General features: G+C 50.7%; 1 protein-coding gene across 4 annotated transcripts in view; it reads left to right on the top strand.

Moving 5' to 3' along the window:
* The window catches only part of Ptpn6 (protein tyrosine phosphatase non-receptor type 6), a 20,283-nt gene extending 5,744 nt beyond the window's left edge, over positions 1 to 14,539 (top strand). The window contains exons 2-17 of one of the 4 annotated variants that reach the window (XM_008825360.3): positions 1,885 to 1,941; positions 2,027 to 2,149; positions 2,380 to 2,574; positions 6,812 to 7,001; positions 7,149 to 7,265; positions 7,366 to 7,479; positions 7,626 to 7,722; positions 8,087 to 8,166; positions 8,494 to 8,643; positions 10,124 to 10,255; positions 10,384 to 10,538; positions 13,126 to 13,193; positions 13,289 to 13,440; positions 13,536 to 13,627; positions 13,998 to 14,108; positions 14,329 to 14,539. In XM_008825360.3, the coding sequence (XP_008823582.2) occupies positions 1,885 to 1,941; positions 2,027 to 2,149; positions 2,380 to 2,574; positions 6,812 to 7,001; positions 7,149 to 7,265; positions 7,366 to 7,479; positions 7,626 to 7,722; positions 8,087 to 8,166; positions 8,494 to 8,643; positions 10,124 to 10,255; positions 10,384 to 10,538; positions 13,126 to 13,193; positions 13,289 to 13,440; positions 13,536 to 13,627; positions 13,998 to 14,108; positions 14,329 to 14,431 (1,936 nt within the window). In that variant the 3' untranslated portion in view covers positions 14,432 to 14,539. Of the gene's footprint in view, positions 1 to 1,884; positions 1,942 to 2,026; positions 2,150 to 2,379; positions 2,575 to 6,811; positions 7,002 to 7,148; positions 7,266 to 7,365; positions 7,480 to 7,625; positions 7,723 to 8,086; positions 8,167 to 8,493; positions 8,644 to 10,123; positions 10,256 to 10,383; positions 10,539 to 13,125; positions 13,194 to 13,288; positions 13,441 to 13,535; positions 13,628 to 13,997; positions 14,132 to 14,328 lie in introns of all 4 variants that reach the window. The other 3 variants (XM_008825361.2, XM_029559828.1, XM_029559827.1) reach the window with 3 other exon arrangements.
* Positions 14,540 to 15,867: the final 1,328 nt, after the last annotated feature.

The following is a 15,867-nucleotide window of genomic DNA, read 5'->3' as shown; positions in this document are numbered from 1 at the left end:
AATATTTTATTTATTATTTTTATTTTATGTGTATGAGTGTATTGCCTGAATGTATGTGAGTGCACCATGTCGTGCAATGCCACAGAGGTCAGAAGAGGGCTTTGGATTCCCCTGGAACTGGCGTTAAGGATGGTTTATAGCCGCCATGTGGTGCTGGGAATCCAACCCAGGTCTTCTCTACAAGAGCAGTCAGTGCTCTTAACTGCTGAGCCATCTCTCCAGCCCCTTAAAAATATATTTTTTTTGGTCTGTTTTTGAGGCAGGGTCTCCCTGTAGCCCCAGCTATCCTGGAACTCACTATGTAGACCAGGCTGGCCTTGAACTCAGAGATCCGCCTGCCTCTGCCTCCCAAGTGCTGGGACTACACGCCCGGCAAAAATTATTTTTAATTATAAGAGAGTCAGATGTGGTGACAATGCCTGTACTCTCTAGCTACTTGGGAGTTGAAGGAATGAGGATCAAAAATTTAAAGCCTGCTTGGGCTACAAGAATGAGTTCCAGACCAGCCTGGGTAACTTAGTGAGTTCCCATCTCAAAATGTAAAAAGAGAAAAAAAAAAGTAAAAAGAGAGCTGTAGATACATGTAGTTCGATGGTAAAGTTATTGCCTAGCCTATTAGAGGTCCTGGGTTCAAACTTTTGTACTGCAAAAATAAACAAATGAATTTTTAAAAATAGGGCAGAGGCTATAGCTCTGTAGTAAAGTGCTTGCCATGCATGTTTAGGACCTGGGTTCTATTCCCACTATGTCAAAAAGACCCAAACCAACCAGTCAAATAAACAAAATACCCCCAAACAAAACCCCTAAAAGGTATAGGCAGTCTCTCCCAGCCCTGTCCTCCAGCAGCTTTTTGTCCTATCTCCCCCCCCCCCAACCCATGGAAGACACCAATAGAAGTTCCTTGTGTCTTCTGTTGGGTAGCTTGTTTTCCCCGTGGCCTTGGTTTGGCAGTGTTTGGAATTACATACACAGGGCATCATATGCTTTCAGGACTGAGCTCTGAGACCACCTACCATGGTAGGGTCCTGGGCCCCCCTGCTCAGACTCAGACATAGGGAAGAGACCTAGAAACGGTCCCTACCAATAGAAAAGAACCATAGAAAAGAACCAAGTTTGACAATGCTGCACAGGGGTTATTTGTGGGTCTGTCTGCTGTTGCGGCATCTTTGGGTGCTGAGGGCTGGCAGATAGTAGTTAAAATAATTGGCTTTGGAACTATATTAAGTTTGAATCCCTGGCACTGGAACTTACTAACTGTATGGCCTGGAGCAATTCTTTAAACTCCCTAAGCCTCAGTTTCCTTGTCTATAAAGTGGGGATAAAGATCGTACCTGTGTAACAAGGCTGTGGTGAGGAATAACTCACAGAAGTCATGTAAATGATATTGTAGCAATGTGCCTGGCATGGGACAATACTCCATTAAATGATAGTGTCACTATCCCCATAATTATTAGCTTATGTCAGAGAAGGCTGAGTAGAAGCTGCCGGTGGAGGAGGAAGAGATTGTCTGATGACTGTGGGGGTGCACATGTGTGAGGCATGATCTTGGCCTGGAGGATCTGAGATGTACATACACGTGTCCCTATCTCTTAAGTCATGTGTGTTCAGGGCCATGCTCCTGTGCCTTTGATGGCAGTGTGGAAAGTGGGCCCTCCCCCACTCTGCCACGCTTCTTCTCGTTCCTTGCTCTGAAAAGAGAAGTACAAGTGAGTTCCCCCAAGGGGTCGGCCGCGCCCCTTCCTGTCCCCGCCCTGTCGGCTGCCCCAGGCCAGTGGAGTGGCAGCCCCAGGAGCAGGACAGCAGGTTGGGGTAGTAGGAGGCCTAATTAAGCCCCAAGAGCCTTGCTTGAGACTCAGCTCTAGAATTTTCTGTCTGCCCTGACAGGCCGTTCCTCCACATTCTCTGTAGTAAGTTCCTCAGCAGGAGTCCCACGATGGTGAGGTAAGGGCCCGGGCCCACAGAAGGTAGGAGGCAACGGTGACCTGGAGCCCAGGGGACCTATCCTTACCACCCTGTGCACCTTCAGGTGGTTTCACCGGGACCTCAGTGGACCTGACGCAGAGACCCTGCTTAAGGGTCGGGGAGTCCCTGGAAGCTTCCTGGCTCGGCCCAGTCGCAAGAACCAGGGTGACTTCTCCCTCTCAGTCAGGTAGGTGGCCCTCCCTGTACTTTGGCAGTTTGCTTTGTGGGTCTTAAGCCCTCCTTGGTTCTGTTTTGTGTTGCCTGTTTAGTGTCCCTGCCTGCAGCCCCAGCATGTCCTCACCACTATCTGGGACTACCCCATGCCTGTGTGATCTTGCCCCTTGGCTGTCTCCCAGCTCACCCTACCTGTACCATCTCTGCTCTGTATCCGGGGTCTTACCACCTCATGCCCTGCAGGGTGGACGACCAGGTGACCCATATTCGGATCCAGAACTCGGGGGATTTCTATGACCTGTATGGAGGGGAGAAGTTTGCGACGTTGACGGAGCTGGTGGAATACTACACTCAGCAGCAGGGCATCCTGCAGGACCGCGATGGCACCATCATCCACCTTAAGTATCCACTGAACTGCTCCGACCCCACCAGTGAGAGGTGAGGGGCGTTGCAGCCTGGCTCTCTCCCTTGAGATAAATGTAAAGGAGGTGAGCACTTGGCCCAGGCAGCCTTCTGCTCAGAGTCCCTACCTCATCCTTACCTTCTCTACCCCCTGCTCCAACTCAGGGCTCAGAGCTTCTTTTCTCCATAGCCCCATGACTCCCAGAACTAACCCACCTCCCGTCCCCTGAGGAAACAAGAGAAGGTCCCCTGTCCCCCGCCTTTCTGCAGGATTCCTGCTACCTGGCAACCTAGTCCTGAGCCTGTCAGCGAGGCCACTCCTTGTGGCTGGTGTTTCCCAGCAGCTTGGCCCTGTTGCTAGAAAGCTCTTCCTTCTGTGGAACTGCACTGCCTTCCTACAGCTTTTTACCCAGCCCAGGGTCTCTTAGCCCTGCCTGATGTTGATGTTGTGGCTGGTCAGGTTATGGAGAGTCACTGTTACTGGGATTCTTGGTGCCTTATCTCAGCAACCCAATGAGGATGGAGCTGGGCAGAGCTTGGCCAGTCCTTTGATTGAAGGAAGGTCATTGAAAACAGGGTGTGATGTACTTACAGGTATTGAAAGCCCAGGCTGACCAGACTCAGGGCACCCTTCACCAGTGTTGCTAAGACATGGCCCCCATAACTGGACTGGCTATTCCCATTGGTTTCCCCAGTGTGTGTGTAAGGGGAGGGCTCATGGATGCTTCTTCTGACAACTATATGTGGCTCATCTTAGTAGCTACTTCCCAGTAACTGACAGATCCTATTAAAGTGAAGGGCAGTGGAATAACCACAGGGGTTTCTCATGGACTCTGGGAGCCACAACAACTTGCTCTAAATATTATATTTGTATATTCACTATTCAAATGACTCTGAACTTTGCTTCTGTCAGTTCCCTCTGTCTCTTTCTTTGTCCCTGTCTCTCTCTTTACTTCTGTGCCTGGCCTTGTGCTTTGCTGCTGAACTATTTCTTTGGCAGATTTTAGTCTTTCTTGAGATTCATTCCTGTAAAGTTACCTTGATAGTTTTGTTCAAGTCACTGTATAAAACTTAGAATTGGAGGTCTAAGAGATGCAGGTCAGTTGATAGAGTGCTTCGTTAGCATGCATGAAGCCAATTAAGTTCAATTCCCAGCACAGCATAAATCTGGTGGGTGGCACATGCTTGTAATGTCAGGCAGAGGTAAGATGATCAGAAGTTCAAGGTCACCCTCACCTATATAATAAGTTTGAAGCCAGCCTGGGCTACATTGAAGCCCTGACTCAAAAAACTAAAAGCCAGGTGAGGTAGCGCATACCTTTTGTGCAGCATTCAGGAGGCAGAAGCAGGCGAATATCTGTGAGTTTGAGCCAGTGTCTGAGTTTGAGGCCAGCCTGGTCTACATAGGGAGCTCCAGGCCAGCTGGGGCTACATAGTGAGAACATCTCAAAAACTAAAAACAAAACAAATAATAAGAAAAAAAGAAAACAGAACCAAAAAGACAGGTAAAAGCGCTGCGGTCCACCGTTGGAGCCTCTTAATTGGCATAATGCAGTAGCTGAGGACCATTTCCTTGGAGGCCTTCTCTTCTGGTAGTGAAGAGGGAGGAGAGGGCTCTCTTTGTGTTGGCCCCTACTTCTTCCCCCTCCCACCTGAAACAGGGTGGTCTGGCCTCTCAGATTCTCCCTTACCTCCTTGTGACCTCCCTCAGTTGCTATCCCAAGCCAAGGTCTGCCCTGCTGGAGGAGACAGCCTTTGGAGCTGATCGGCTCACTGTGTGAGGGGAAGAAAAGGGCTGAGCAGGCAGCGGTCGAGGGGGTGGGGTACCGGGAAGGGGGTGGAGACAACTTGGGCACTACACTAGATTCAACATGCATGCTATACCACTGAGAAGGGCGTTAGGGCTGACTCCGAGAGGCGCTTTGGGTAAGCAGCTAGGAAGCCCAGTCTCACCCCTAACCCTGGGTCCTCGTGTCCTTGCCCCTCCTCTTCTGGAAATTTGCATTTATCCCCTCAATGGTGAGCTCTATGCCTGTGGTCAGCTCACATTTGCATGGAGACTTCCTCATCCTGTCCCTGGCTGAAGGGGCTGAGCCCCCTCCCTTTGCTTGGGGGCCATAGACTGTCCCTGAGTGTTGGCTGGGGTGGCCCCAAGGACCTGGGGTGGGATAGGAGACCCTGGAGGGCCCGGAGTAGTGGTGTCCTCTGGGCAGAGGTGAGAAGGGTCAGGACAGACTGAGCCCCTCTCTCTCCTTACCCCCCATCCCTGCGGTTGGAAAATGCCCCCCCCCCCCAGGCTGAAGAAACCTCACAACCTCACTTCTCACTCTCTCCCCAAAAGGAGTTTTGTGTTTTTTCCATCACGTGGTTTCCTGTGGGGCTAGGCATTGTGGGGCTACAGTTTCCTCCTGGGAAGGGGGTGCTTCACGGAGGAAAGGTTCTAGTTCTGCTTTCTGCCCTGCAGCTCTTGGAGCCCCTTTGGAGCCCTTGGAGCCCCTTTGAGCCCTTGCAGTGACATTAGCCTGGGCACCCAGTGGGGTGTTCTGTTCCCTGCCTTCCTGGGGGAGTTCTCCATCACCCCTTCTGGTTTCTGTCTTTCCTGGCACCCACTGCCCTCTGCGGTTTGGGTCCCTCTTCATCTCTCTGGCCCTACTTTTTCTCCAGGCTGTCTGTGCTTCATGGAGACACTTCATTTTGTTCCTCCTAAGAGTATGGATATTGTTTGCCTTTCTGATTGTCTTAAACTTTCAGAGGAGGCTCTAGGTTTGGTTAGAACTCTTTCTTTTCTTGTTTATTTTGGTGCTGGGAGTGGAACCCAAGGCCTTACATGTCCTACTAAGCTACATCCTCAGTCCTTATGGTTAGAATTCTGGTGGTTTGCCTTTTATCAATCAAGGACTTGGGACCAGTGTACAAAGTGCTTAACCTCAGTTTCCTCATCTATAAAATGGAGATAATGATAACTTCTCAGCAGTATTTTTTTTTTTTTCCTAGCTGAGTATGGTGGGGCACACCTTTAATCCTAGTACTCAAGAGGCAGAGGCAGGAGTATCTCTGTGAGATCAAGCCAGCCTGGTCTACATAGTGAGTTCCAGGCCAGCTAGGGCTACAGGGAGACCCTATCTCAATCCCCGAAACTAAACCGGGCATGGTGGTGCATGCCTTATTAATCCGAGGACTCCAGAGGCAGAGGCAGAGGTAGGTGAGTCTCTGTGATTTCAAGGCCAGCCTGGTCTACATAGTGAGTTCAAGGCCAGCTGGGGCTACCGGGAGATTCTGTCTCAAAAAAACCAAAAAAAAAAAAAAAGAGAAACCCCCTCTTTGTTTTTAAAGTTTTTGTTACATTTTATTTATTTTGTGTGCATATGTGTGTGTTTACATGCATACATGTCATGGTGTGTGTGTGTAGTGGTTAAAGGACAACTCACAGGAGTTGGTTCTTCCTTATCATGTGGGTCCCTAGGGGTCCTTAGGGCTTGAACTCAGGTTGTTAAGCTTGGTAGCAAGCACTTTTTTTTTTTTTGGTCTTTTTGAGACAGGGTCTCCCTGTAGCCCCAGGTGTCCTGGAACTCACTATGTAGACCAGGCTGGCCTTGAATTCAGAGATCCGCATGTCTCTCCCTCCCCAGTGCTGGGATTAAAGACGTATGCCACCATACCTGGCTCAGTAGCAAGCACTTTTACCCCACCAGCCATCTTTTTTTTTTTTGAGACAGGATCTTACTCTGTAGCTCAGGCTGGCTTGGAACTCCTTGAACATGCAGTAACCCTTTTGCCTCTGTCTCCTGAGGACTGGAATTACAGGTATGTGCCACCATGCTTGGCTTCTTGTTTTATTTTTGAAACCGTCTCACTCTGTGGCTCAGGCTGGCCTGAAACTCACCACGTAGAGCAGACTGGCCTCAAACTTGAGGCAGTTTTGCTCAGCCTACCAAGTGTGAGTAAGCCAGCATGCCCAGTATTTTATTTTATTTTATTTTTGAGAAGGGAGGTTCTCAAAGCTATGTTTATATAGCTCAAGCTGGCCTCAAATTCATTACTTTTCTCATGCTTCCTGAGTAGTCGGGACTACAGATGTGTGACACAAAGTCCACTGTTTTCCTTTGAGCATTCTTGTGAGGTAGTAATAAGCCTAAATGCAGTGGTACTGAAAGCTTGTAACTCAGGCCTGGCAGGTAGCAGTCCTTGATTACCCTGCCCACTCTGTGAGTGAAGGCTTAGTACTTGCTCTTAGGCCCAGTTGCCATCTTTCCAATTTTGCATTTTTCTCTAGGTGGTACCATGGCCACATGTCTGGAGGGCAGGCAGAGTCACTGCTACAGGCCAAGGGCGAGCCCTGGACGTTTCTTGTGCGTGAAAGTCTCAGCCAACCTGGTGATTTTGTGCTGTCTGTGCTCAGTGACCAGCCCAAAGCTGGCCCAGGCTCCCCTCTCAGAGTCACTCACATCAAGGTCATGTGTGAGGTAAGGCAGCTGGGCTGTGGGAAGGCCTCATGCTCGGGCCTCAGCATGGGCTGTCTGGAGAGTCTGCTTGGGTTGGATCTAAGCCTGAGGGTACTAAGGGGGAGGGGTGCCAGGCCCTGAGGTGTGGCCCTACTTGGTGCATCTCAGGGTGGACGCTACACAGTGGGGGGCTCAGAGACCTTCGACAGCCTCACAGACCTGGTGGAACATTTCAAGAAGACAGGGATTGAAGAGGCGTCAGGTGCCTTTGTCTACCTGCGGCAGGTGAGGGGCCCACCTGGCTGCCTCCTCCTTCCCCTGAGCCATTGCAGATACGGCTTCTGAGGTGTCTCAGTCACTGACTTCCTGTCCTCACCCTTTCTAGCCTTACTATGCCACTCGGGTAAATGCTGCAGACATTGAGAACCGGGTCTTGGAATTGAACAAGAAGCAGGAGTCAGAGGACACAGCCAAGGCTGGCTTCTGGGAAGAGTTTGAGGTGTGCTCTGGGGTCAGCAGAGCTGGGATAGTTAAGACCTTTGGCTGCCTTGCCCTTTTTAATGTGCCTGACACACTCTGAGTTGTGGCCTCTCTACCTGAGGATGTGCTCTGGCGCCAGTGCTCAGTTCTCCTCTTACCTTTCAGAGTCTGCAAAAGCAGGAGGTGAAGAACTTGCACCAGAGACTGGAGGGTCAGCGGCCAGAGAACAAGGGCAAGAACCGCTACAAGAACATTCTCCCCTGTGAGCACTAGCCCCTCGATGCCTCCCTGACAACTTTGGTTCACCCCACAGCCTGCCCTGCCTGCAGCAAACTTCCCCCATCTCCATCTTCTGCTCAGAAAGTATCTCTCCACCTCCCAGCAGAGCTCTCCTCCTCTCAAGAAGCCTCTTTGTTTCCCAAGAGTGTCCCCTCAACCAACAGGCACACAATCTCTGCCCTGCCACCCTCTGCTTACAAAGCCTCTACCCTACCCCAGACACATCATTTCCCATCTGCTGTCCTATTCTCTATGAGTCTGTGGCTTTGGAGACAAGAACAGCCTGTTAGCTTGGGAAGGGTCTACCCTGGGGAATGGCCCAAGCTGTTCTTCTCTACCCATGCCAGTTGACCACAGCCGAGTGATCCTGCAGGGGCGTGACAGTAACATCCCTGGGTCTGACTACATCAATGCCAACTACGTGAAGGTGGGTGGGGTGGGTCATGTGGGAGCAGAGGCTGGGCCCTGGGAGCTCCCTGTGTCTTAGGGCCCCTAGGAACAAACACCTCTGGGCAAAAGTGAAGCTGGAACACATGGGACAGATTCCCTTCCGGGCAGGGAAAATGTCTGCTGGGTCTTGAGCTGGGGTCTTTTAAAAGAGAGGCTTCTGCCTCCTGCAGAAGGCTGGAAGATGTATTTTTTTTAGGTGGGGGGGGGGGGGGGGGGGGGGGGGACTGGAGTCTTGGTGATACAGGCATATCCTAGGCCCAGAGGCTCACAGTCCTGGGGTGGGTTTCCCTGTGCTTGCATCCAGAACCAGCTGCTAGGTCCTGATGAGAACTCTAAGACCTACATTGCCAGCCAGGGCTGTCTGGAGGCCACCGTTAACGACTTCTGGCAGATGGCCTGGCAGGAGAATACCCGTGTTATCGTCATGACTACTCGCGAGGTGGAGAAAGGCCGGGTAGGGCAGAGCCCCACATCACCTTCCTGACCTTGCGCTCTCTCCTTAGTGCTTGTTTACCATCATTATAAAAAAGTAAACTCAGGGGCTAGCAAGATGGCTCAGCCGGTTAAAGGCATTTGCCACCAAACCTGACAACCTGAGTTCCATCCCTGGGACCCACAAGGTAGGACAAGGGAACTGACTTCCACAAATTTTCCTCTGCCATATGCATGCAAGCCATGGCACACATGTGCCTACATACACACACATTCACAAGTGTAAGTTATATGTGCATGCATGCACATGTGTACACACAAATAAATGTAATTTTTTTTTAAAGGCAAGATCAGATGGTGGAATAGGTCCTCAGGGACAAAGGCCCAACGCCAGTCAGGAAACTAAGGCCTTGAGATAAAGCCTCCCCTATATACTGTGAGTCCCAGACACTGCTTCCAACCAGATGTGCTCCTCAGCTTCACACTCTTAGGTATGAGTGTACAGCCCAGTGGCGGGCACTTGCCTAGTATGTGTGAACTTCAAGCCCTGGTGGCTTCCTTTCCAATACATGTGGTTCTCTTTAATGAGCACTGCTCTGATGGTCTGAGCATTCAGGCTCCTGAAGGCACCAGCTCAATTTTTGCTAGGAATTGACTTTCCCCCTCCATGTGTGGTGGACTCCACAGTTTGGAGGATCTAGCTTAGACGCTACTTCCTATCTGGAGCTATCTTGAATTGCTTCCATAGTCCAGTGAGGGAACTGATGTCTTCCCTGACCCTGCTCCTGATAGCACACTCTGGTTTACTTAGCTTCCCTATGCATCAGCCTGTGTCCTAGGGCATGGACAGTGTCTGATTTGGTTTTCTGTTTTTGTGGTGTTGGGCATGGAGCTCAGAGCCTTGCTCATGCTAAGCACATGTGCTCTCACTGAGCAGAGGCCATCCCTTGCCCTAATTTGTGTTTGAACTCCAGCTTGGTTGGTACCACTTCAGTGGTTAGGGAATGGATTGTGAGGTTAGGTGGCTGGCTAGGTTCCACCTGGAGACCAGATTCCAGGTCTGATTCTGGGCTGGCTCATCCATTCTTCTAACAAAAGTCCAGGTCAGGGATGGGGAGGTGACTCAGTTGTTAAGCATTTGCCATGCAAGTATCAGGACTGGGGTTTTGGTCCCCAGAAACCCACGCAAATTCTGGGTGGGTACAGCTTGCCTGTAATTCTAGTTTTGGAAGGCAGATTCAGGGGATCTCCACAGCAAGCTGATGACTAGCAAGATTTGCTATGTCGTGAGCTCTAGGTTTGAGAGATCCTGTCTCAGTGAATAAAATAGAGTGAGGAAATGATTCCTGACATCAACCTTCGTTCTCTACCTGGACGTGCACCTACATACATGTATGTGCCTATTCACATGCAAAAAAAAAATGTCCAGATTGGCACCTCAGGGCCTAGAAACAGCCCCAGAGCCCTGCTTCTATGCTTTATCCCCTTCTCTCCCTTTCTAGAACAAATGTGTCCCATACTGGCCGGAGGTGGGCACTCAGCACGTCTATGGGCTCTACTCTGTGACCAACTGTGGAGAGCATGACACTGCTGAGTACAAACTCCGTAACTTACAGATCTCTCCACTGGACAATGTGAGTGTCCCCAGCCTCTTCCCACTCCTGGAGCCTCCCCTTGGATTTGTTCTCTAGTCTGGGTGTATGGGACAGAAGACAATATTGTGTAGAAGCAGAGGGCACTGACCTCTATATCTTTGGCCCAGGGGGACTTAGTTCGGGAGATCTGGCACTACCAGTACCTGAGCTGGCCCGACCATGGGGTTCCTAGTGAGCCTGGGGGTGTCCTCAGCTTCCTGGACCAGATCAACCAGCGGCAGGAAAGTCTGCCTCATGCAGGACCCATCATTGTGCATTGTAGGTAAGAGCTGTAACACGGAGCTAATGTGAATACAGTAGCTGAGGAGCAAACAGTGCTAAGTCAGAGCCGTCAGCTGCTGTAAGCGATGCCCATAGGACCTCATGGAATGCCTTCTCTGACTCCCAGCCTCTTCTGGGCTCCCTCACTGCTCGAGGCCTCTGGGTGGACCTGGCTAGGACCGGCCTCCCAGCCTCCCTGCTGGCCCTTGGTCTGGTGTGCCTTCCCCAGAGGCCTCCCTAGGAGAGCCATCTAGTCCATACTGCCAGATACAGATGAGGAGACTGACTCTGCAACTGGCCTGGTCACCAGCAGTGAGTGGGAGGGGCTGGGCTGTCAGTATAGGCCCAGGTCTGGCTGTTGTTTTTTTTTTTTCATGGTCTTACTTAACCAGTTTTTTCCCAAACTTCCATCTGGGGTCAGTGTGGCTCCACAGCCCTCCCCTTTTGCCTTTTATGGCTCTGTGGCTTAGGTGAGGGGAGGTTGGCAGAGGTCAGCAAGGAAGAATAGAAGTCCTACAAATGAGTCTTCCCAGCTGGCCTGGTATGGGTGGATAGGAAACAGCAGGTGTCAGGGCTTGGACAGAGGCCTGCTTGCTTAGATTCTGTTCCCCTACCTACCAGCTGTGTGATCTTAGACAAATCACTTAACTTCTCTGATTCTCAGATTTCTCCTTTTATTGCCCATTGCTGGGTGTGGTAGCATAGACCTATAATCCCAGCTACTCGGGAGGCTGATATAGGAGAATTGCAAGTTCAAGGCCTGCTGGTGCTACTTAGTGAGTTCAAAGCTAGGCTGGGCAACTTAGTGATACTTTGTGTCCAAATAGAAAGAATATAAAGGATGGAGATAGAGTTCAGTGTGCTTGTCTAGCATGTGGGTTCAATCCTTAGTACTAGAAAAATAATAAAGTCAGGCTCATAGGGTTGTAAAGACTAAATGAGACTCTATCACACATTTGAAATACTCGGAACCCTCCAAAAAAATGGGGGTGGCATCTGGATGCGACAGTGCATGACTGTAACCCTGGCATTTGGAAGGCTGAGGCAGGAGGATCATGAGTTGTTAAATAGCAAGACCCTGTCTTAATAAAAAAAAATAGGGGATGGTGGTAGTGTGTCTTTGATGGTGCCTCATGTCAGGCAGGAAAAGGAATGGGAGAAACAGGAACCAGTTTGGTCCTCTTCCCACTCCCTCTCTCTGGCCCCAGACATGCATGGGCTTCAGACTTCCTCCTTCTCACCAGCAGTTTCCCTGGAGCTGGGCTGAGTGGGCTGAACCTGGAGGTATCTCCATGCTGTCTTGGGGGCCCAGACTACCCTCCTAGGGACAACCCACCACCAAGAATTACTCTCCTACCCCCCTCCCTGCCTCATTCACATACTTCTTGAAATCCCCATGGCCTTAATTTAGAAATTGCAGGAAGGAAGTGGTATTGGAGGTGGGGGTGTTATTTTTGACAATCTGGGTTTGAAATTAGACAGCTCAATTTAGGGCTGGGCTGTGAGTGAGACTGGGGTCTCCACTATCTTTTTGCCCAAGGGTAGTGGTGGAGGGCATGGGAGAAGGAGACATGCTGTTGAACTGTTTCTTCAGTGCCTGTGTCCTGGTCCTTGCTGGCCCAGGCCTGCTCTTACCTTGTGGCAGGGTTTCAAGAAAAGAGAAGTGAAGCTCCACAGAAAAAATCATAGTCAGTCTTTTTTTTTTGTGTGTGGTGCTGGGGATGGAACCCTGATCCTTAAACATGTCAAGCGCTTGAGCCACATGCTAAGCCAAATGTAACTTGTGTGTGTCTGTGTCTGAGGCCAGAGGCCTGAGTCTTTATTATTTTTTGGTCTTTTTGAGACAGGGTCTCCCTGTAGCCCCAGCTGTCCTGGAACTATGTAGACCAGGCTGGCCTTGAATTCACAGAGATCTGCCTGCCTCTGCCTCCCAAGTGCTGGGATTAAAGGCATGCACCACCACACCTGGCTGCCCACCTTATTTTTGAGATAGGGTCCCTCAATGAACTTGGGGCTCATTGATTCGGCTAGGCTGGCTGGCCAATGAGGTCCAGGGATCCTGTCTCCATCCACACCAAGCCTCCAGGGCTGGACTTCCACGGCGGCTGTGGCTAGCTTTTATGTGGATGCTGAGGATCTGAACTCAGGTTCTCATGCTTGTCTGACAGGCACTTTACTGACTGAGCCATTTCCCTAGTCCCCAAACATGATTCTTGAAGGCAGGGATGGATGAGAGAAGCTCAGACTACTTTGGGGAGCCTGTGGGACAACGGCAGGCTGTGGGGTCCTGTATCTCCAAGGAGCAGAGGATACCTACCAGTTGGGAGATGTGAAAAGTGGGAGGAAGACATGGAGGACACAGTGCTAGGAAAGAGGGAAATAGTGTCAGCACTCCAGAACAGGCCCGTGCTTGCACATCCTGTAACTGGGGTGGAAGCATGGGTAGAGAGCTGGGCATAGACCTGCCTTTGTGGCCTAATGACCCCAGAACATTACTAACCCCTGAGGCTGGAGCCTCTAGTTCTTCATGTCTGGGGCTGACCCCTGGACTCCCCATTTCCTCTGATGGGGACACCTTCTCTCTGCAGCGCTGGCATTGGCCGTACAGGCACCATCATTGTCATTGACATGCTCATGGAGAGCATCTCCACCAAGGGTGAGGACCCCTGGGGTGCAGGGGGGTGTGGGGGAGGGGGCAAGCAGTCCCTTGGCCTCTGCCTGGCCTCAAGTTCCATTGCCACCTCTGCCTAGGGCTAGACTGTGACATTGACATCCAGAAAACAATCCAGATGGTGCGGGCACAGCGCTCTGGCATGGTGCAGACAGAGGCACAGTACAAGTTCATCTATGTGGCTATGGCCCAGTTCATTGAAACAACCAAGAAGAAACTGGAGATCATACAAGTGTGTGCAGAGTGGGGTTGGGGGTAGGTTGGGGAGACTAGGTATGTCCTAGTTCTGTTGGTACCACCGTCCTCACACTACACCTTTGTCCACAGTCCCAGAAAGGCCAGGAGTCAGAATATGGGAATATCACCTACCCTCCTGCTATGAAAAGTGCTCATGCCAAGGCCTCCCGAACCTCCTCTAGGTGAGTGACCCTGCTCGCCACCCCAGGATCTTCTCCTTCTCCTGCCCAACTTTAACTTCCCTTTTTGGAGAAGACTGGTGTATAGGTTGTGGAGACCTTGGTTCAAGGTCAAACTCAGTTTCTACTACCTCTGTTCTGTAGTTTGTCCTGAAGTACCCATTATAACTATGTGTGGGCCTGGGCTGGGGACCAGCTGTGGACTCATACATGAGATGCAGTCTCTCCCTGGGAGCTTTGGGTCCAGTGTAGGGACAATAAACAAGTTACCTTGCTTCCTGGCCTCACATCATGAGAATCTGGGGGTGGGGTAGGGATGCTGCAGGTGTTGGGTCATCCTGCATAGATTCTAGACCTCCCTCCCACACCCCAGACACAAGGAGGAGGTGTACGAGAACCTGCAGAGTAAGAACAAAAAGGAGGAGAAAGTGAAGAAGCAGCGGCCGGCAGACAAGGAGAAGAACAAGGGCTCCCTCAAGAGGAAGTGAGCCTGGCGTTCTTCTGCAGGTGGCCATGGTGCAGCCCCTTCTGCATGGTCCCTTCCCTGCCCTCCCCTCAGCGCTTCCCTTGACTAGACATGCATGGGGTGGCCACAGTCTTACCCTACCTGCCAGGGTGTTCTGAGATCTGCTTCTTGTGTTCTGTGGTATGCCTTTTCCAGGTTCTAGATACCCTCTGATCCCCTTCCTCTCTTTTGTCTGCAGCCTCAGCCTCTGTCCCTGCAGATGCCTTCACTGGACAGACCAAGATTTATGGCTCACAGCAGACCCTAGGACTGCCCCCTACCCCCATTCTATTGTAATTTAAATGGCTGTGGTCTCCTGAACCTGTATATAGCCCAGCAAGGCCCCAGGCAGAGCCAGGCCCTTCTAGTCTTGTAAATAAAGCCCCTGGACCACTGTGTGTTGCCTCCAATTCTGTGTGCTCTGTGTGTTCAGTGACTCTGGCCAGGAGGGGATTGGGATGTCATATATGGCTACATAAAAAGCTCAGCCTCAGCTGGACGTGGTGACGCACGCCTTTGGTCCCAGCACTTGGGAGGCAGAGGCAGATGGATCTCTGTGAGTTCAAGGCCAGCCTGGTCTACATAGTGAGTTCCAGGACAGCTGGGGCTACAGAAGACCCTGTCTCAAAAAGACCAAAAAAAAAAAAGCTCAGCCTTTTTTGGTCAGGTAGGCCTGGTTCTGGATGCTGCTTCACATAGGCCTGAGTTCCTCAGGCTCAGAGTCTCTCTCTCTCTCTCCCCCTCTCTCTCTCTCTCTCTCTGGATGGAACCTAGGGCCTTCTCTGTGGTAGAAAAGTGCTCTATTACTGACTTACATCTCCTTAAAATAGAGAATGATTCTATTTCATTTGCCTTCCCTGGGCTGGTAGTGAAGATCATTGAGATAATAGGTGAAGATTATACACTGGCCACTGGCCCAGGCACTATTTAAGAGACTATAATAATTCATTCTAGTTGCCTCTTGTTTTATTTTTTATGGTACTGGGGATGAAACTCAGGGCCTCCCACATGCCAGGGAACTGCTCTACCACTGAGCTATACCCCTAGCTTGCAATCTAGGTACTTTTATCATTCTCATTTTACAGTGGAGGTACAGAGTGCTCAAATAACTTGCTCAAGGTTACAGGACTACTGGGCTTCTTTGGAGATAGGGTCTTCTGTAGCCACAGCTGGCCTAGAACTTGCTATATAGACCAGGCTGGTCTTGATCTCACAGAGATCTGTCTACCTCTGCCTGCTGGTGCTGAGATTAAAAGTTTGCAAACACCATATATTTTAATTTAGGCCTTCTGGCCCAAGCCCTCATTACCTATACCGCCCCCCACCCCCGAAGGATTCATCATGAGTTCTGTTGCTTGCTGGCTGCTGGATCCAACAAGGAGGAAGATTTTTTTCGAAGGGGCTGGGAAGCACAGATGGAGTGCTGGTCTCAAGACACACAGAAGCACCCCACCCCTTTCCCTGCTGAGGTTGCCTCCTGATTTAATCCCTTAAGATCATTGGACACTGAAGATCATTTTATTATTTTGGTCCCCTTCATTCCCCTGTGTCTAGAGTGGGATTCTTTATATAAAATTTGAGTCTCCTGGTCAGTTCAGCCACACCTTGGCAAGACCTGGCTCCCACCATGACACCTGCTAAGGAGTGGGTGGGTTCTAAGCACAGAGGCCAGACTTCCTCCTGTGTCACAGGTCCTGGATGAGGGTGACAACTTAGCATGTACCCTCCCAGGACTTAG

The sequence above is a fragment of the Nannospalax galili genome, unplaced genomic scaffold (genome assembly GCF_000622305.1).
Source record: "Nannospalax galili isolate Female #2095 unplaced genomic scaffold, S.galili_v1.0 scaffold589, whole genome shotgun sequence".
Classification (NCBI taxonomy): domain Eukaryota; kingdom Metazoa; phylum Chordata; class Mammalia; order Rodentia; family Spalacidae; genus Nannospalax; species Nannospalax galili.
The sequence above is the reverse complement of the archived record's forward strand: the minus strand, read 5'-3'. Positions and strand labels throughout refer to the sequence as shown.